This window comes from Hemibagrus wyckioides, linkage group LG13 (assembly GCF_019097595.1).
Source record: "Hemibagrus wyckioides isolate EC202008001 linkage group LG13, SWU_Hwy_1.0, whole genome shotgun sequence".
NCBI lineage: Eukaryota > Metazoa > Chordata > Actinopteri > Siluriformes > Bagridae > Hemibagrus > Hemibagrus wyckioides.
In genome coordinates, this window is record NC_080722.1 from 24466102 (window position 1) to 24488464 (window position 22363).

At 39.4% G+C, this 22363-nt stretch overlaps 1 protein-coding gene across 1 annotated transcript; it reads left to right on the plus strand.

The window, feature by feature from the left end:
• Positions 1 to 451: 451 nt before the first annotated feature.
• Positions 452 to 19318, plus strand: mmp25b (matrix metallopeptidase 25b). Its single transcript, XM_058407302.1, has 10 exons — positions 452 to 869; positions 1074 to 1223; positions 4829 to 4961; positions 5428 to 5572; positions 5667 to 6130; positions 7722 to 7818; positions 11444 to 11526; positions 11631 to 11783; positions 13360 to 13647; positions 17835 to 19318. Exons 2-10 carry the CDS (start codon positions 1125 to 1127, stop codon positions 18080 to 18082), a joined length of 1710 nt encoding a protein of 569 aa, XP_058263285.1. The 5' UTR covers positions 452 to 869; positions 1074 to 1124; the 3' UTR covers positions 18083 to 19318.
• Positions 19319 to 22363: the final 3045 nt, after the last annotated feature.

Genomic DNA, 22363 nt, shown 5'->3' on the forward strand with positions numbered 1-22363 from the left:
GTGTACTTTTTTCATACTAGCAGATGAAAAAGCCTGCAGATGTAATTGACATGCAGCTAAAAGTAACATTCATGGGGGGCAAAAATTCCTCGTATGAGGTCATTTGCATGCTGATAAATCTATAACGATAAGATGTACAGATTTAGAGCTTCACAGTGAGAAAACACCCGACGCTTTTCTTCTTTCTTTTTCATTTCTGGCACATTAAACCTAACTCACAGTGAAGATTGGTTGATTTGTTTGAAACTTAAATTTAACAAGATCCATTTCAGTGCTCAATGTGCTTCCTGTCTACAGCTTTATTAAGTAACCTTTTTAATACCTTTTTCAATCTCATGTGAAAAGATGTTCTCACTTGTCAGGAAAGATGTAGAAATGGTGTGTTTTGACATTGTCAGTTAAGTGCATCCACCCAGCTGGGTTTTTTTTTTTCTTTCACAAAAGGAAGTCAACATCCTCTGTATACAGTTTAACAGATGCAGTGTTCTACATTCTGGTCAGTATACCGAATGTTCTAAATCTGGGGCTGAATTCTGGAGTAAATGAACACAAACAAAAATGTGGACATGGTTCCCACGTGTTCAAAACTGTCAGATATTTCTGTTTTTGGCTTTGTGGTTGATCCACACTTCGATATGGTAATAATCCACTAACTCCATCCCCCTTTCACATACACGCGCACACAACCTCCACCTACCCCCCAAGCACACACACATTCGCGAGCGCACAGTGTGTGTGGCGTGTGTGTAAGAGAGAGAGAGAGAGAGAGAGCGAGAGAGAGAGAGAGCGAGAGAGAGACTGTCTTCTTATCGATCTGCCCTGCCTGGCTGCTGGAGGAAGAGCTGGAGGCAACAAACTGCGCGTATCGGGTAGGAGCACATCAATGAAATCCTGTAGCACTTTTACATAAACGTATTTCATCTCATTCGCTATTATTTCATCCTTTCTTTCTTTTCCAACTTTTCTCTTACCCGTAAGCTTTAAAAACTCAACATGTAAGTAGCTTTTAAAATGCGTAATGGAGATCAGGGCCAGCTCCAGAATGACATTGTCCACTGCTTTTGCTTCCACAGTTAGGAAAAGCAGCGAGTGTTTTCTGCTTGGAATAAGGTCCGAGCTCAGAGATGGAGAACCTGGCTGTGCTTTACCTGAGCAGCGCGGTGATGGCGCTCGCATCTCCGGGAAGTGCCGCACCCGCACCCGACCAGTACGCCCGCGGAATAGTGAGTGCCTATCTGACTTCCACACCACAGCACGGTGTTTATCTTACACACCCACTGAGATCAATGAATGAATTCGCACCTACACAACCGCTTATAAGCAGTTACTGTGATTTTTTTTTTACAAATATCTTCTTGTTGTTTATTCTGTGACAGCCTTCTGTATATTTCTGTTACTAATCAGTTGCGTAAACTTCACACGTGATTTTTAGACCCTTTCACACATTTTTCAAATGTAGATCTATGTGCTGTTATTTTTTCCTCTTTGGTTTTTACACGTGATTTATTCACAGTAGGGTGTCAGGAATCAGACACTTAACCCTTTCAGGCGTGCATTCTCTTACATCTTACAAACATTCCTCTGTATGATTTCTTAGACCCTGGCTACAGACTTAAATGAGTTGTCCATGTGTAGGAAAAGCAAAACATTACACCTGAATTTTACAAAAGACTTCCAGTGTGATTATAAACAAAAATATGAACATTCCGGGTGAAAATGATTTCAAGTTGATGACCAAAGCTATAGAAAAAAAATCTTTGAATACTGTAGGAATATTCTTGACATGCACATGTAATTAGGACCGTTTGTAGGATGCAACTAATTTCAGGTAGTTTCAAATTATGCTCTAATGAAGCTAAATAGAATTTTTCTAATGTAATTTTATTTCATTTTGATAAAACATTTCTTAAGGTATGGCATACAGTATAGCAATGTGTGTTAAATTACAGTCTAGTAAAGTGTCTTGCTTCTTAGAAACAGCATGGACAATATGCATGAAAGGGAAAGTTGCATATAAAATGTACAAATATTTTCTTTATGAAATAAATATGAACAAAAAATATATATATTCACAAATAAACCGTTCAGGCCCAACAAATGAAGAGTGTAATTATTATGTTGTAAAGCTGTTGTTGGCAGTACTACAGTAGGAAGTAAACAGCATTGTTTAAGCATTCTAGTTCACTTTTGTTGAGTTGTTTTCAGCTCCTGAAGGTTGCAGCGGTCCTTCTGATGGACTCGCAAATTTCAAAATTCTCTGTAAATCTTCAATGGGGAATCAGGGGACTGGTTATGCCATGCAAGACAGTATTTTGGTTTGCATGGTTGTGGGTGGTGTGATTTTGCAACGTCTATCATCTCCCACAGGTTCCGTTTCTTGAGACATTACCATGACATTGTGTAATCATCAAAGTATTGTTTGTACAGTTCTAATTTTGTTTCATCTGACCAGAGTATATCAATCCAAAAAAGGATCGAAAAAAAGGTCTGATTTTTCTACCAGCTGTTAGATGTGCATCAGAGGAGATTTGCATGAGGTGTGTGAACGGAGATGATGGGTGCTTATTGTGCCCAGTGTAACTGCTGCAACTCATTTCGAGTCACTTACCATCCTTGTCAGTGGATTGAGAGCGACTTGTGATATCTTGCATGGCTCACCTGTCTTGGGACCATTAGTTGTGGTTTCCTGAACTTCTCCCAGCATATAATTGAGCCAGTTTGTGCACACAGGGATGGGCAGGGCTGTCTTTTTTTTACTCGGTGCAAGTTCTTCCACTTTAACTTTGGAAAGCTCGATTTGGACCTCTTAGGTCCAGTGAAGGGAAATTTGAAGGCTACAACATACATTTACATTTCTGGCATTTGGCAGACGCCTTTATCCAGAGCGGCGTACAATTGATCACAATTTATACAATTGAGTGTTAAGGGCCTTGCTCAGGGGTCCAGCGGTGGCAGCTTGGTGGACCTGGGATTCGAACTGACAACCTTTCAAAGTATGACAATCATATACAATTGTCTGCTCCCTTCTGTTGGGAAAGAACCCTATATGGGAATGGTGGTCAGGGCACTACATCCTTTTGACTATATGGTGAAATTTATTTGTAATTCTAAACTATGTCGTTTAAATTGGTTTCATAAAACATGATGATCCATTACGCATATTATCAGCTAGCCAAGTGACTCTTCAGCAACCAGAGGCTGAACCACACAGGGCTGTACGTTGCTTGTTTTATATTATTACACACTTTATACAGGGGAAGGATACATGCATGGGTTTTTCACATTTGCATTTTCACAGTTTCATGTTTCCGACGCATGTTTCAGCGCATTTTTGTAAAAACACAACATCAGGCAACTTAGTGATTAAAACATAAATATGATATGATTCTCTCAGCTAGATTTGGAGAACTGACAGCTGACAGACACTCACATTGTGAAAGATTTTATTATTATGTAAGCTTATGAGAAATTCACAAATTTAGCCTTTGTTAATTTCAAGGTCACTGACCATTTTAAACGTGTTTTTTTTATTTAAGATTTGGAATAAAGACTATAAAATAACATTCATAGAAATGAATAACAAGAATTGTGAAGAGTGCCATGATAAACTGTTAAGTTTTACTTCTTTACGTCCAGTGTTCCCAGGATATTTCTTGACATTTCTTCTTTCTTTGTATTTACACAACGGAAGTGGTTGCCAAAGGCTTCTTGTTAAGTGCATTAAAAAAGATGGTTTCTATTTGGCTAATACCACTGCCACAAAATCATGATGTTAGCAGGCTTGTTGAAGCAGATTCAAAAATTGAGCCATTTTAAAAAAAAAATACAAACCAAAAATGCAATACGGTATAATTTTCCTGAACATTTTTTTTTTTTTTGGCTGTAATACGAACCCCTTTTATAAAAGCAGGTATAAAATGCACACTCAGTTCTAATTTCAAGAAGATTTTATCGTGGCAGTACGTCTAACCAAAGGACGCCTGCTACACACAGGGTTAGGAAAAATACATAGAAAACACATAACTATTTTTTTATTTTTATTTTTGTTAACCTGGTTAAAGACCCGGTTAAAGACCCCAGGCTTGTGCTCAAGCTTCTAAAAGAAGATATTTAAAAATGCTGCATGTGTAAATGGTTTCAGCTTCATTAAAAATTAAAAGGCTGAGTGCCATTATCTTTGCACAGTAAAAACAAATATAGTGTTTATTACTGTATCATATAAATGCATATAATTGTGTCTTATGTTTTATAAATATTTAGGTCACTAGGTTGTGTTCATGTTAATATTTTTTTAATGAATGCTGGCAATATTTCAGGGTCTGTAGTTCTGGTACTGTTCTATTAATGTTCAGTATTCAATAATCTGATTACAAATCTGCAGATAAGCTCAAGTCCAGTTAGGATGTATTGGAAATTCAGTCCCTCCAGGATTTTTTCGTGATTGTTGCAGCCAAAAATGTTTAATTTTCCAGCATATTTATTTTATATTTTTTATATTATTTATATTTTCCAATCTACTTGGATTGGAGATACTGCAAGCACAGGATTCTTCTTTTTAACCCCTATTAAGGAAAACATGAACATAATTACTATTTATGGTATTTCTACTCATGTTCGACGTGAATCGAAGAAAGCTTTGCCTGAAGATGTGTTGTGATGAAGTATCATGGTCCAGATTTGCAAATGATGTGGTCATTTTGAATATTTTAATGTCCTTTAGAATATCGCAGAGTTTGCTTGATCTTGGGTTAATCCCAAACTCATGAATTCCTGGAGGAACTGGATATTAGATCAGGTTTAATTCATTTTCCTACTTGTTTTTCCTCAGGATTGGCTGAGCAGATATGGATACCTTCCTCCTCCTGATCCACGAACCGGGAGACTGCAGACCAAAGAAGGGATTGAGAATGCTATCAAACAGATGCAGAGGTTCGCAGGCCTGAAGGAAACAGGAAAACTTGGTAAACTAGGCACTGAGACAAAATCTCTTTCTAATAATACACAAGATTTCTCATGGAATAATATTTAAACATACACGTATTGCTGGATTCTTTAAGTTACATTTTGCACACCACTTTAAGAAATGCTTCTACATATATCATAAGATTATTAATGGAAAAACATGTTATGTTTTTATTCCAAGGAGTGAGAACTATAACCGGGATGAAAGATTCCTGGCATCGGATTATTTCCCGGAGCTGTCTAAGATGTTTTTTTTAAACACATTGCGGTTTATACAGAATTGCACTGTTAGTGGAAATTCTTCATTCATAATCTGTTAGTCTAGCTCCATGCTTTTAGTGTAGTATGTCAGCAGTGCATTAGGAGTTTCCATTACTCTAATCCATATATTGATCTGTAGTCTTCAGTTTCTGCTTTCTCTCTCTCTCTCTCTCTCTCTCTCTCTCTCTCTGTGTCTGTCTCCAGATGCGGACACGCTAAAACAGATGTCAATGCCGAGATGCTCGCTGCCGGACATTGTAGGCACAGAAGACATGCTGAGGAAGAGGAGGAGGAAGAAGCGCTATGCTCTCGCTGGCTCCAGCTGGGAAACAAGTAATCTGCGATGGAGGTTTGTATGTTCATGTCGAGTCACATTCTCAGTCACACATACAGTCCATGGACATTTCACTGATATAATTTCTTTTCTTCTCTCGCCTTCTTAGTGTCCTGAGTTATCCCAGGCTTTATTCCTCACTCTCACCGGATCTTGTGGATATGCTGATGTTATATGCTCTCAAAGTCTGGAGTGACAACACCAACCTCCAGTTCACCAAAGATCAGGCTGCTAATGCCGAAATCCGAATTTCCTTCGCACGCTCCCTCCATGATGATGGCTACCCTTTTGATGGGAAGGGAGGCACACTGGCTCACGCGTTCTTCCCCGGCACGTCCGACATCAACGGGGACACTCACTTCGATGATGAGGAGACATGGACATATGGGCAGCCGGACGGAGTCGGAACGGACCTCTTCACCGTGGCCGTCCACGAGTTCGGTCATGCACTAGGTCTCTCACACTCGTCCGTTGATCCATCTATCATGCGCCCATACTACCAAGGCCCAGTGGGAGACATTAGCCAATACACCCTTCCTATGGACGACAAGCTAGCCATTCAGACGCTGTATGGTGAGAGATTTTTTAACTTTTCTGTGCATAATTATGCAAAATTCAGTAAAGTATTTCATTTACTAGAAATAGTAACATAATGGAACACCATAATGAAAATGGGCAGAAATTATTTTATAAAAAAAATTATAATTACTGTTTTACACTCAAACAATAAAATCTTATTAGAACTTTTTTTTAATTGTTCTTATTATTTTTCTGATTAAAAAAAAGAATTTCATTTTGGTCTTTAAATTTATCTGCCAGAAATCCTGCCCCAAAATAAAATTACACATATAAAAGCAATGTTTTACCCTGGGGGGGAAAAAAAGAAAAAACATCAACGCAAAAGAGGCTGTCAGTGGTTGACCTACACATATGATGTAATAGGTATAAAAATGATTGAAAAACACTATTAATTATCATAAAGGAGGAAGAGCTTAGAAATTTGGTTTGATTGTCATTTTATTTTGTCATGACTCTAAACTTGATCCAGCACCATCAGTCATTGTCTTGAGATCAGATTGTAATTTTTTGGTCATCCACATGATCGGCATGTTTGGCAACAAAATGTTGACTGCATGCGAGTAAATGCCTCAGTGTTAAATATGGAACTGGATGACTAATGGGGCTTTGGGGCTGTTTTGTGGTTCTGCTAAAGTAGAAGGATATTTCAGCCTAAAACCTTCTGCCAGGAGACTTAACTTTAGATAGAATTTTCTACAAGAAACCTTCTAAATCAGCACAGAAAATACTAAGGAAATACAACAAAAAACAGGTTAGTCTCTGAATATAAGCCCTCCTGAAACCCTGGGGCTTGAATTGAGGAGGAAAATCCACATGCACAAACCTAAGTATATAAAATGTTCTAAATCCCTCTACATGGGTCTTTAAGACTCATTAAGGTGCCAGTAATGTTGAAGGTTATTGCCTCATGTCTGTCTTGAAAAAATATTGTGTAAAATATGTAAATACAATGTCTTTGCGTATCTGAGCGAGTAGATGTGTTTTTCTTTTTATATTAATATAAAATTAATTTTAAATATTAATTCTCCAGCGTGCCATTAATTTTGAAAGGTACTGTGAAATTCTAAATTTCTGAATTTCTTTTTATTTAACATTAGCACGTGTTAGCGATCTTTTGGGACGCAGTCGTTTAAACGGTCTACTTCTAATTCCAGAAACTTATGAAGGAACTGAAACATTATTGATGTGACGTTATTATTCCGATAAAATTGTTTTCATTCAAGTGTTCATTTTCATTTACGGTTCATCCATGTCAGCCCGGGTTAGCAAAGGGGAACGCGATTGTTAAAACGTGTAAATATTTAGTTTTAACAAACTATAAGTCGCCAGTTTGCTAGTTTCAGACCAATCTAGCATACTTCACCAAGGCATTTTTAAAACCATTAATTCTTAATAAGCATATCAGTTTTACTCTGTTATCCCATATTAGCATTTCTGAAACCATTTGATGATGCTTCGAGCAACATATCACATTAAAAAATCTATTTATAATTGTATTTAAGAGTTACAATGTCAGATTAGCTCCTACAAAATCACCACAAGCCATTAGTGTGTGTGTTGATAATGTGTGTGTGTGTGTGTGTAGGTTTCAAAGTGAAAGAAACAACTCCCCCTAGTGGTGATTCTACACCGCATTTGCCAAAACTTCCCACTACTACACCATCACGAAGAAGGACTATACCGTGAGTGAATCATATAAACCTTTTTTTGTTGTTTTGTTAAAGACAAATTAAAAATGAATACAGATTCGACCGGTCCTGTAGAGATTTAAAAATCTAACACTGCACCAGTCTTGAAACCGACAGACAGGGTGGAGACTTCCTGTGCTTCTGTGAAAGACAGTTGAAAAGGGGAGGATGCGAATAACTGTCATAAAACAGTGTGAAGCAGGTGGTTTCCACACCTTTTCTTTGTGGTCTCTCATAAGTGTAAGCCTACTGGTGACATTTCTCATGCTCTAGCACACATCTACTCTGACTAGAGCTTAAAGAGCTTCATGATCTCAGGTACCACTTTTGTGGTGAAAACAATCATATGTGCAGAGATCTGATTCTCAAGACCTAATCATAGTCACAAACTACATTGCTTTATTGCATTAAAGCACATGATTCTAGTAATACAAGGCACATCTGTTCTGTTATGAAGCACCATGAGGTCAATCAATCAATCAATCAATCAATCAATCAATCAAACAACCAAACAATCAATCAATACAATATCAGAAGTCATCTTAAAAGTATACAAGAATTCATCAAGAATACATCAATTACAGCTTGACCACGACGTATCATGCTGTTCACTAGTCGACTTATTGTCTGCTGAGGCATGGCATTCCACTCTTCTTGAAGGGCGGCCCTCAGGTCATTGAGGTTCTGGGGTGCAGGGTTACGAGCCTCTACACGGCGACTCGGTCTGGAGAAAGTGCAGGCCACTCCATTTGAGCTGGAGCATTGTCGTCCATGAAGATGAAATTGGGCCTGTGTTGTTCATGCAGGGTCAAAGTCAAAGTCAAAGAAGCTTTTATTGTCACTTCAACCATATATCGCTGATGCAGTTCACAGTGAAGTGAAACAACGTTCCTCCTAGACCAGAGGTGCTACACAGAACACAGACAAAGTACAGTGATGCAGACAAACATAGAGCTAAACATAGAGATAAAACTAAACTATACTTAAGGTGCAATCTTTAAACTAGACATACAACAGAAGTGCACAGGAAGACAAGACAAGACAGTGCAGACAAACAACATATAGACCGACTTTGTGCAAGACAGTGAGTGCAAATATTAAAGTGACACATGTAAACAGGATCACAGGATCAATATAAAAAATGTAGTGAAATGTAAAGTGACATGTGCGTGCAAACAGGACAATTAGTGTGTGTGTGTGTGTGTGTGTCTGTGTCCAGCACAGTTCAGTTCTCGTTTGGAACACAGTACTCAGATTTTGTGCGTGTGTGTTATGTATGTGTGTCCAGCACAGTTCAGTTTCCCCTGTTGAGATCAGATCTCGGTTGTGTGTGTGTGTGTGTGTGTGTGTCCAGCTCAGCTCAGTTCTCTGTTGAGATACCTGATTGCCTGAGGGAAGAAACTGTTTAACAGTCTGGTTGTACGGGTCTGAATGCTTCGGTACCTCTTTAGGGGGGTTCTGTATTGTGTAGACACACCTGCCCAGACTGTAACACCACCACAACAGTGGCTGATGCATAGCGCTCTCCTTGACGTCTCCAACATTGTTGGGTCCATCATTTCTACTCAATGTGAATCGACTTTCATCAAAGAACAGCAGTGAGGCCCACTGGTCCCTCCTCCAGCGTAAATACTCCCTGGCCCGATGCCTGTGCCTGGTGGTGTGGTCAGGTACTCCTGCAGGTCATCTAGCACGCAGACCACGTTGATATAAACGGTTTCGAATGGTCTGACGTGACACTTGGGTTCCTCTCACCTCCCTTAAATGTGCCTGGAGTTGAGTGGCATTCATCATCCGGTTCCGCAGGGCACTGTTCACAATGAAGCGGTCATCAATGTGGCATGTGGCCAAAGGACGTCCACTTCTATGCCTTTCTGTGACTCTTCCAGTCTCTCTGTATCTCTGTCACAACCTGCTGATGACACTCTGTGACACTCTAAGCTCAGTGGCCACTTCCCTCTGAGAACATCCTGTTTGAAGCCTCACAATGGCGAGGTACTGTTGATCAATTGTTAGGTGCGGTCTTGGTCTCATGATGTCAAAATGTGAACAGCATGATGAAGAGTTTAAATACCAATTCTAACTGAACCAGAAAATTTATTGGTCGATTCATGGATCAAACACCAGTTGTGAATTTTGCCGTTAAGCACCTTGTTAGAGAACCGCAAGTTATGCAAAAAGTACTGAAACACTGAACAGTTGGACATGTGCATTCAAAAGTGTAGAGAAGGTCAAATTAAGTTCACCTGTAAAGGTTGTAGTGCATTTTAGGTGCATCCTGAAATTTCAGCCGGAAGCCAAATATCCTTAACTTTTTGTGAGTAGTGTGTACATATATGTCGTACTTTGCATAACTATTTGCCCCCTTGAACTTTTCTGTATTTTCCAGTGCTGCAACCTGGTAAATAAATTGAAAGATTATGTTATGAATAGACACAGATACTAATACAGGGTTGTGGTGGATATGGAGCCCATATCAGGATCCCTGAGCGTGAGGCGGGATGGGATGCCAGGCCATTGCAAGTGCACTATGCACCTACACATTATCTGGCAAATTATCTTCAGGCCAGTTCACCTACTAGCATGTTTTCTTGGAGGTGTGAGGAAAGCAGAGAATGTGCAGACTCAGAGAACATGAGGACAGTAATCTCAGCTCAGGATTGAACACAGGACATCAATGCTAGCCAAGAAGATTCTGAACCACTTAGGATATCATTCAATTTTTATCTTGTAGTGATGCTTTCACATTTAATATTTTATCTGTAATACACCAACCGAGGCATGGACTCCACTAGATCCCTGAAGGTTTGCTGTGGCATCTGGCACCAAGATGTTAGCAGCAGATACTTTAAGTCCTGTAAGTTGTGAGGTGGGGCCTCCATGGATCGGACTTGTTTGTCCAGGACATCCCACAGATGCTTGATTGGATCTGGGGAATTTGGAGGCCATCACCTCAAACTGGTTGTTGTGCTCATCAAGCCATTCCTGAACCATTTCTGCTTTGTGGCACGGCGCAGCAGTAGCTTGTCTGTTGAATCAGACCACACGGGTCAGCCTTCGCTCCCCACGTGCATCAATGAGCCTTTGCCACCCATGACCCTGTCGCCGGTTCACCACTGTTCCTTCCTTGGACCACTTTTGATAGATACTGACCACTGCAGACCGGGAACACCCCACAAGAGCTGCAGTTTTGGAGATGCTCTGATCCAGTGGTCTAGCCATTACAATCTGACCCTTGTCAAATCCTTACGCTTGTCCATTTTTCCTGCTTCTAACATCAACTTTGAGGACAAAATGTTGACTTGCTGCCTAATATATCCCCCCCACTAACAGGTGCCATGATGAGGAGATCATCAGTCTTATTCACTTCACCTCTCACTGGTCATAATGTTATGCCTGACCAGTGCATACATAAATACAAACTCCTCATTTTGACAGTTTTAGCTCTCACATTCAACAATCCATATATGGGAGGTAAAGGCAGTTCATGTGAAAACATTCTGAGCATGTGAGGGAATTTTTTTTGAGACAAAATGGTGAATATGAATGCGCTCATATTCTATATGAGTATCTATACGAAAAGTACAGTGATGAATGTAATTTTCCGTTTTTTTTCCAGACCCAACCCTGGCTCCCAGGATCGCTGTAATGGAGGATTTGATGCTGTGGCTAACATCAGAGGAGAGATCTTCTTTTTTAAAGGTGTGATTTAGGATTACATACTGCTTTGTTTTTGAAATAATGAATAATCTGTCCTCCTGAAATTCTAAATTCTAAATTTTATATTTGGTTTCGGTTGATGTCAGGACCGTATTTCTGGCGAATGCAGCGATCTGGATCTTTGGTGTCGCTTTCTCCTGCTCTCATTAAAAACTTCTGGATGGGACTGCCGCCTGGTACGGAAAAGATAGATGCTGTTTATGAAAGGAAGTCAGACAGTCGCATCATCTTCTTTATAGGTCAGTAACAGTAGTACACTGATAATGGGTTTTTTGTTGTTTTTTTTTGTGTTTGTCTCAAGTAGATCAATTTTCCAGTCAATTTTCAAATATTTATTTATTTGTTTGTTTGTTCATTTGTTCTTTCTTTCTTTCTTTCGTTTGTTCGTTTGTTCATTCTTCTTTTTTTCTTTCTTTTTCATTTATTTATTTGCTTGTTTGTTTGTTCATTTTTTTCTTTCTTTTACATTTATTTATTTGTTTGTTTGTTTGATTGTTCTTTCTTTCTTTCTTTTCATTTATTTATTTATTTATTTATTTATTTATTTATTTATGAGAGGTCAGAGGAAATTCTCCAGTTTCAAGCTGCTAGGAATGATACAGTACCTCACATAATCACTCTTTATAACGGTGTAGAGTAGAAAAGCATGTTTGCATACACACAAAACATCGGAACCTGTGGTGGACGAGCTACAGCAGCAAAAGACCACATCAGGTTCCCCTCCTATCATGAACACAGTGTCACCCAAAATGGACAGATGAAGTGTAGGCATATCAGGATTGTGGACAATAAAGAAGAACCCTTTTATGTATATTGTCACATATCTACATTACAGCACAGAGAAATTCTTTCTTTGCATACTTTAGAAATTGGGATCAGAGCAGAGGGTCAGCCAGGAAGCATCCCTGGAGTGAAGAGGATTAAGGACCTCACTTAGGGGGCCAATGGTGGCCGCTTAGCAGTTGACCAACCCAGACCCTTAACCACTTGAGCTAGCATTACCTCCAGTATAGATTCTGGACACTAGATGGAGACTTTGCCTGTATTTCCTCATTTGTGTTGACCTTTAGATGAAGCTGGAAATGGAAACATTCTGGCTTTTTTGACCTGCCTTGGTAAACTTTGTTATTGCTTACACCTGTCTCTAATTTGCTATAACAACTCTCTTATAGTTGTTCATTGCCAACATTCATGTGTTCTATAGTTGGATTGGATTTTTAGAGATAAAAAAAAAAAACTAAAGTAAAGATTATTTTTCTGTTTTATTTTATATTCTGTTTTCTGTTTCCCCCTCTATCTCTGTCTTGGAGAGTTTCTATGCTTATGGGTCCAGCCAAACCTTATGACCTGTGTTCATTTCCCTTACAAAGTTGCCAAACCTTAAAAGAAGAAAAATCTCATGGTCTTAGTCTGTCTAGTTTGGTCCATGATAGCCTCAGGTTCTTGCTCTTGACTGACACAAGAGGGAAATGATGTGGTTTTTCGGCTGTTGTGGTTCATCCACCACAAGGTTTGATATGTTATATCTGCTGAGGTGCGTTTCTGTTCATCACAGTTGTAAAGAGTAATTATTTAAGTTACTTCAGACTTCCTGTCAGATCAAATCGGTCTGCTCATTCTCCTTTGATTTCTTTCATCAACAAGGTGTTTCAATCTGCAGACCCTCCCCATGCAGACCCTCCATAAATTCTGCTGTGTCTGAAATTCAGCTTGTATGTTAATGCACTTATGGTTATGTGTAAATAGTTTGTCTGGATGTGTTTTATTATGCCTGTGTACAAAAACAAGCAGATTACAGATGTGTTTCTCTCTCAGGTTCACAATTCTGGGTTTTCAAGGACACCACTGCATTGCCTGGGTACCCACGCCCTTTGTCGGATTGGGGCATGAGAACTAAAGATGGAAGGATTGTGGAGCGAGTGGACGCAGCCTTTGTTTGGGTCCATAATGGTCACACATACCTGTTCAGCGGTGAAGAGTTCTGGAGGTTCACAGAGAATCCGGCGCAACAGATTCCTCATCCAGATGCAGACTACCCTCGAAGCACCGCCCTCTGGAAAGGGGTACCCAGCATTCCTGATGACATCATCAGCTGGGGAAAAGGTAATTAATACAGGCTAGTTATTTCTGTCTTTATTATCTACAAAGAATCTACCAGCTCACTGGCATTCACCCCACCCTTCATAAGCTCAGGAAGGAGTATGTCTTAAAAATACAGACTGCATCACATCCCATCAGGCTATTGTGATGTTTTAGTGTCATTTTTGTATGGGGTGCAGTTTACACCATTAATGAAACTGTTCACAAAACCCAGACATGTCTTTCTTTAGCTTCATTTACAGGCCAAATATTTCACCAGTTCTTTGACAATAGCTGCTGACAATCAGCTGTCAGTAAGGCAAGACGAGGCAGGGCAGGGCAGGTTTATATATATATATATTATATATATTAAATATATATTATATTTAATATATATATATATATATTAATAAGATTAATTACACGTGACTACTTGAGTAAGGCGTATCGACTGTACATCAGTCATACTGCTGTGTTCATGTGCACTCGAGCGTGTTTCTGCAAAACCTTATGATTCCTTTTTTTGATCAAATTTATTGGAGCATCATTTGATCTCATGCTTTAATATAAGAGATTAGAAATGAGGAAAATCTGAGATTTGTGCACAGCAGTTTTCATGATCAAAATCACATATTGCTTATACACAAAAACCTAATGAAGAAGAGTGAATATCAAATATTCAAGATATTCAGATATCAGAGCCTTGTGTTTATTTTCAGTTTGAAACCTTTTCAATGTCGTCTTAGACTTTTAGGCACTTTTATTTATATATATATATATATATATATATATATATATATATATATATATATATATATATATATATATATATATATATACATACATATATATAAAAGTGCCTAAAAGTCTAAAAATCAACATCATCAAAACCTTTTATATTATAACCTTTTATAAGTCACCTTTATATATATATATATATATATATATGTATATGTATATAAATATATGCTGAAATATGAAAGGTTTTGATGATGTTGATTCCACAAATTGATACTGAATTCATGTTCATTGTTTGTTAATTGTTTATGGGTTTTTATGGGTGCATAATAGTGTAAGATAAGTGAATATATGCATATAAAATACAGTTCACACACTTGTGGGGTTTATGGCATTAAGGTGACTGGTCAGGAACTCTGTTGCTGGTCGAGTCAAGTAATGAGTCTGATTTATTTAATTAAGACAGGAATTGTTTTAAGACAGAAATCAAGTGTTAATCAAGTCAACCTCTCATGGTTGCCGAGCACTGGAGTGTCAGCTGAGTTTATAATGGCCAATTTTCCTGTCACAGGCCAGCTTTTCTAACCACGGGGAAGTGCCCTTTTCTGCCTTCATGAGCTCACAGATGCCAGAGATTGCCTTATGACACTGTGATTGACAGGCGAGAGACTCTAATGCCATCCTTATCACCCAGAGAACATGACCAACGTTGATCTCTTGGCTCTAGCAGCATCATGATTTAAACTCATGATTTTGAATATCCTGACGATAGGGCTAGAGCATTTCTGTTGCACTTCTTAAGACAGGGGTGTCCAATTTTATCCGGAAAGTTTTGGTGTGGGTATACGTTTTCATACCAAACAAACAGAAACCACACCTGAGTCTATTGAAAGGCAAGATCAGCTGATCAGACAAGTAGAATCAGGTGTGTCTCCTGCATGACTGGTATGAAAACATAGATACACTATATTGCCAAAAGTATTCGCTCACCTGCCTTGACTCGCATATGAACTTAAGTGACATCCCATTCCTAATCCATAGGGTTCAATATGACGTCGGTCCACCCTTTGCAGCTATAACAGCTTCAACTCTTCTGGGAAGGCTGTCCACAAGGTTTAGGAGTGTGTTTATGGGAATTTTTGACCATTCTTCCAGAAGCGCATTTGTGAGGTCACACACTGATGTTGGACGAGAAGGCCTGGCTCTCAGTCTCCGCTCTAATTCATCCCAAAGGTGTTCTATCAGGTTGAGGTCAGGACTCTGTGCAGGCCAGTCAAGTTCCTCCACACCAGACTCTGTCATCCATGTCTTTATGGACCTTGCTTTGGTCACTGGTGCACAGTCATGTTGGAAGAGGAAGGGGCCAGCTCCAAACTGTTCCCACAAAGTTGGGAGCATGGAATTGTCCAAAGTGTCTTGGTATGCTGAAGCATTCAGAGTTCCTTTCACTGGAACTAAGGGGCCAAGCCCAGCTCCTGAAAAACAACCCCACACCATAATCCCCCCTCCACCAAACTTTACACTTGGCACAATGCAGTCAGACAAGTACCGTTCTCCTGGCAACCGCCAAACCCAGACTCGTCCATCAGATTGCCAGATGGAGAAGCGCGATTCGTCCCTCCAGAGAACGCGTCTCCACTGCTCTAGAGTCCAGTGGCGGCGTGCTTTACACGACTGCATCCGACGCTTTGCATTGCACTTGGTGATGTATGGCTTGGATGCAGCTGCTCGGCCATGGAAACCCATTCCATGAAGCTCTCTGCGCACTGTTCTTGAGCTCATCTGAAGGCCACATGAAGTTTGGAGGTCTGTAGCGATTGACTCTGCAGAAAGTTGGCGACCTCTTCGCACTATGCGCCTCAGCATCCGCTGACCCCGCTCCGTCAGTTTACGTGGCCTACCACTTCGTGGCTGAGTTGCTGTCGTTCCCAAACACTTCCACGTTCTTATAATACAGCTGACAGTTGACTGTGGAATATTTAGGAGCGAGGAAATTTCACGACTGGATTTGTTGCACAGGTGGCATCCTATCACAGTTCCACGCTGGAATTCACTGAGCTCCTGAGAGCGACCCATTCTTTCACAAATGTTTGTAAAAACAGTCTGCATGCCTAGGTGCTTGATTTTATACACCTGTGGCCATGGAAGTGATTGGAACACCTGATTCTGATTATTTGGATGGGTGAGCGAATACTTTTGGCAATATAGTGTAGATAGATCAAGATTCAAGATGCACCCACACTGGTACTTTGTGGATAAGATTGGACAGCCCTGACCTCAGAATTATCTAAATTTACAAAACAAAAAAAATTACTTATTAGTTAACGGCTATCTAGCTTGTTTACCAACCTCAACATCTTTTTGGGTCAGTTACTTAACTTCAGCAGTATACCGCCTGTCTCAGTACACATACCTCATGTACTAATGAGGTCATTTAATCCTGCTCTAGACTTTACTTTGATGAGTAATACAATCAGAGCTTTAACACCCAGTGCCTAGAACTTTCTCCTGTTGCACATACCGGACACCAATACACCAGAAAAACAATATAATTTACGCAGTTCAGTGCAGTGAAGAAAGTTCCGAGCTCTACATTGGAGAGACAAAACAACCATTACCCACACAGAAGCAGCTCCTTAATCCATCTCCAAGAAGATCAAGATCTCTTCACAGGTCCACCAGGAAAGCCACACCTAAGGACTCCCTCATCCACTCTGACATTCTCTGATTGTTACCCCTATACACTTTTTTTTGTTACTCTCCTTCTCTGGGGTCATTACATCCTATCGACCTCCCTTACTCCTAATTCCTCCTCTCATTCTCACCTTCCCCTTGTTCTCTTAACGAGACTATCCAGGGCGGGCAAGATCCTTGACCCTGGAGGATACAAACTCGTGGAATCCATCAGACTGAAGAAGCTGCTCAGATGTGTTGTAAAACAACTAAGTGAAGAATCTAACTAGAAAAAAATTTCATCTACGTTATAATAAGTATCACCCATTCATGGCTGCTTGGTGCGCACACTTTTGTTGTTTCAGGGTATGGCCACAGGGTATGGCTTTGGCTTTAAGGTATTGGTATCTCACCTTATGATTCATTTCATACAAAGTTTATTTCATTCCCAAGTCAATAAAAAGGCTAATTGGAACATTAGATACTGTTAGCGTATCATTTAGCATGCTCCATAGCGACACATCTTTCTGCTGTGCTAAGAATGTTGGTTTTGACTTCAAACAAATTCCATGTGACAAAAACACTTTGGCTTTACAGGCATGTAAATAATTAGTGCAAGATTTCACTGTATCTGTATGCAGCTGCTGTTACACTACTGCATTAATTCTACTGTATAAACATTACTAGGCTAATTCAAACGTATGTTGTGCCCTCAAACCTTCTAGAGGAGTTTTAAAAATATGATCATTTGCATTAGGCACAAAAAGATTAATCTTAGGTTTCCTTTATTTCTCCTACAGCAGGAGATACCTACTTCTTCAAGGGCAACTCCTACTGGGTCCTAAAGACTGGGGAAATGGACCAGGACACAGTAACACCTAAATCGACAGCAACTGATTGGATGTTTTGTCCGGCTCCATCTCCAACACCGGCAGTCAACCCACGCTGTGGACAATGCCGATGTGGCATTAACAAGGCTTCTACTTTGACTGGACCTTCATTGCTACTTGTTTCAGTACTTTTTCAGTGCATCAGTCTGCTGAATTAGACTGATTACTCAGTTAAATTTGAGGAAATTTGTGACATTTTTTGATCATGCATATGTTAATCTCAGACTTTTGGTTGCTTTGTCCTGTGAATTGATCTAAATTTGCGTGGTCCGAATCTGAGTGGGTTTGTTCCCTGGGTGTAGATCTCAGGCTCCAGACTCACTTAATTCTCTTGAACCTGATACATTTATTCAATTCAATTCTATTCAATTTTATTTGTGTAGCGCTTTTAACAAAGAGCATTGTCTCATAGCAGCTTTACATAAGAGGAAGAAATATATTTTTGTTCACATGAAGAACATAAAGTGATCATATTTATTGTTTTTTTGTGGTTGTTGTTTTTTTGGCATTATTTTGGTGTTATTATGTGAGGCATCCACTAAGGCATCCCAAAATGTCCCCCTGTCACTCATGGTACATGTATCTTTTCTCTTTACTTCCTGAACAAGTCCCTTGTTCATGGGAATCGTGGCACAGTTCCAGTGTGCACACTCACACCACCTCTGACAGGAAGTCTCAGGTTCGGTACCACAGTGCGCTTCCTGCTCCACATGGCAGCTTTCACGTGAAAAATAATAAACTGCCAGAGTGAAAGCCTCCTTTAATCAAAAATGTGAGTGTTCCAACCTGCCACTTTTATGAGTCTATCACATTTCAATCATATAAAGTGTCTCAGTTTGCATTTGGATTGAATTTGGACCTTTTCATAAGGAAGTGTAGTACCTTTTTTTCTGGTTTTTCTATTACATTTATTTTGTGCAACTCCTATGCAATGAAATTGTTATAATAAAATTATTTCAGGTGACAAAGTATTCAAGATGTGTAAATATGCTAGTATATGTGAATATTGATTCTGCCATTCAACCCTTTGCCAGTGCTTTCTTTAAAATCTTAGTGTTTTGTTATGAAATGCTGTAAATGATATCCAGGATGGTCAGTTTTTATCTCAGAGATGTTCAGAGACTGAGAGACTTGTTCATTTCTTTACTCAAAGATTTTTACAGGTTTATTCTGTCGATCAACATGAAGACAATTAGCAGTTTGATTAAAATTTTAAAGCTTCAGCCTAGCAGTCAGACATCCAGGGGAGATTTGCAGGTCAGAATCCCCACAGCTGAGCTGTTTCCACAAAGACCAGAACAGTGTTACGTTTGGTTTAATTATGTTTTATTAATTATGTTACTTTGTTTTGCCTTCTTCCTATTTGCTATTAAACTGTGAGAGAAAACTGTGTGTAAATTCTTTAAATATTTAGTAATCCAGGTGACTGAATAAGTAGCTTAAATAGCAACTTATGTCGATAAATATAAAGTAAAAATCTTCTGTATTCAGGTTTAGACTAAGCTGTCGCTAAAGCTCAAATTCTTGGCAAAAATATATCTGATTCAATTAAGTAGCCTTTTTTATACATTATTAAATAGTACCCTTATATATACATTATTGAAATTCTTTCTTCACATATCCCATCCTTGGAGGTTGGGGTCAGAGCACAGGACCACTGGAGGAGGGGGGTTGGGGGCCTTTCTCAAGGGCTCCAAAGTGGCAGCTTGGGCTTGAACCTCAATCCTCCAATCAACAACCCAGAGCCTTAACTACTTGAGCTACCACTTCCCTGTTCAGCTTTAGTTCTATAACAACCCTGGTTTTTGCATGTCCCAGCTTATTAGGAAAGCCATGATAAGGTGCCCCCGGAGCATGGAGGTTTAAGGGCCTGGCTCAGGGGCCCATCAACAGTGCTGGGACTTGAACCATCGAACTTCCAATCAACAACCCAGAGCCTTAACTGCTTGAACCACCACTTACCTGTTCAGCTTTAGTTCTATAACAATTTAAACATTCTTAACATATGGACATTGTCACAAAGCAGCTTTACAGAAATATCTAAATTCAATTTTAAATGATAAATTTATTCATTTATAAATTCTAAGCAAGCCAAAAGTGAGGGTAGAGGAAAAAAAGATGATTCAGACTCTAAAGGGAATCTGGGTGACACTGGAGAGTGCTATTATAAATCAGTTCCCATTTATAAGTGTGGTTAAAAATGTGCAGGCTGGAAATTCGTTCTAGTTTTAACATCAAGGCACATATTTTCATTGACGGTATCAGCTGTTCACTGATGGTTTAGATTGCAGTCCTAATCCGTCATCATGGTTTCAAAGTGATATATTGTATATTGAGGCTGTCCATGAGGGTCATCCTCAGAAGCAGCGGGGGATTTCCCAGTGACGAGTTTATTGTGTAAGAAAAAGAAAAGAAAAATGAACAATAATCTGGTTGGATAATTGTGCAAAACTTCACCACAGGGCAGTGGCTCAGATTTCTGCAAAATATCCACTATAAATCTTCCTCAAAGTCCCATTTGCTTATAATAGAAGACCCAATCTTTTGGGGTAAGACTTAATTTTGCAGTAATGCTAATATTAATCTCCTGTGTACAATCCTCTTCAAGTCATTCCACAGGTTTTTGACATGATTTACTGTAAACCATTGCTCTGATTGACCCATTCCAAAATCTTGTTTTGCTCTGTGGGTCATTATCTCACTGGAAGGTGAATTTTGTCTTAATCTTTAGTTACCTGATGGAGGTCTGGAGGTTTTGTGCAAAAATAGATGTGTATTTGAAACTGTCAATGAATCCATCCTAATTAATCTTAATTAGAGACACAGTCCTTGCTGAAGAGAAGCAGTTTAAGTGTGATGCTGCCACCGCTGTGCTTCACTGTGTACTCTTGTTTTTCTTAAAGAATTATAAATCACGCACAAAATATTCCACCTTTTGGCTAAAATTTAGGCAGAATTTGTTTTTTTGGGTGGGTATTTTGGAAGAAAGGGCTTCCATCTAGCCACCCTACCTCACAAGCCAGACATGTGAAGGTTGACCTTTAATGTTTCTGAAGGTCTCTATTTTAAGATTTATTCTTGTCTTCATTTCCTCCACATGTTGATTCAAGTCATTCCAGTATTCATGTGTAGTCCTGTGTGTAACGTTATTTGTAGCACAGTTTCTCCATCTCCTTCACATCCACAGCTAATCGTACCTAATAATTAACAGCTCAACCCTGGTCTTTACGTAAAAGTAGGAAGCCAGAAGAGCAAAACTTTCCAGTTTGTTTTGTGGTGAAGATGAATGCCCCAGAAATTCCCCTTCAGTTAATTTGCTGGGTGGTGTTTTGCCTAAGGCTTGGGTACAGCTTGGGTTTTTTGATGATTCGTTTGCTTCTGGGTTTGACCTTTTTTTATTCCAGGGTTAAGTCTTTTATTATTTTATTAATCCCTGTAAGCTTTTTGTTTTTGTTTTCATTGCTGTTGGTGTCATGGTGTCCTACTTGTACATATTTTTCCTCAAAAATACTAATCATAGTCTAATCGTGGAGAAGCCATGCTGGCAGGGTGTTGGCGACGCCGGAGAGCTCCCTTCCTATCATTTAAATATAATGTGGTTTAATTAAACCTATCCTTTTCTTGCTTACATTTTTGGATGTGGATGATGTTAAGACACAGAAGATGATCTTATAACATTTTCTTTTCTTTCTTCTCATAGCAGTTCTTCTCATTGTGTTTGTACTTCACTAGATTGTAATAATAACATTTGGTTTCTTACATCTCTTCTTTTATCAAGTTCTTGTGCTTCTCTTTGTACAACATACTGGAATGTTTGGTGTTTATGTGCTCCAACTTACCCTTCTACCTACACAAGGTACTCAGAGTCATTTATACTCATATGTCATTTATCTTTTGCCTCAAGAACTTACCCAAGATCTGAATTAAGATGTGAAACCAACTGGCTCTGCCTCACCTGTCATCATAAAAAAAATAATAATAAAGATTAAATGAAATAAATATTAACTTTTATTCACTGATCTGTGCTATAAATATACACAGACCAGACATAACGTTATGACCACCTGCCTAATATTGTGTTGGTCCCCCTTTTGCTGCCAAAACAGCCCTGACCCATCCTGCACTGTGTATTGTGACCCCTTTCAGAACCAGCATTAACTTCAGAACCAGATCAGAACCAGCATTAACTTCTTCAGCATTCTGAGCAACAGTAGCTCGTCTGTTGGATCGGATCACACGGGCCAGCCTTCACTCCCCACGTGCATCAATGAGCCTTGACCACCCATGACCCTGTCGCCGGTTCACCACTGTTCCTTCCTTGGACCACTTTTGATAGATACTGACCACTGCAGACCAGGAACACCCCACAAGAGCTGCAGTTTTGGAGATGCTCTGATCCAGTGGTCTAGCCATCACAGTTTGGCCCTTTTGGTCAAACT

Bases quoted from the DNA above. Each gene is read 5' to 3' on its own strand.
- mmp25b (XM_058407302.1), top strand. From the start codon at position 1,125: ATGGAGAACCTGGCTGTGCTTTACCTGAGCAGCGCGGTGATGGCGCTC. The intron at 4,962-5,427 runs GTAAACTAGGCA...GTCTGTCTCCAG, and splicing joins GAAGGAAACAGGAAAACTTG to ATGCGGACACGCTAAAACAG. The intron at 13,648-17,834 runs GTAATTAATACA...TTTCTCCTACAG, and splicing joins CATCATCAGCTGGGGAAAAG to CAGGAGATACCTACTTCTTC.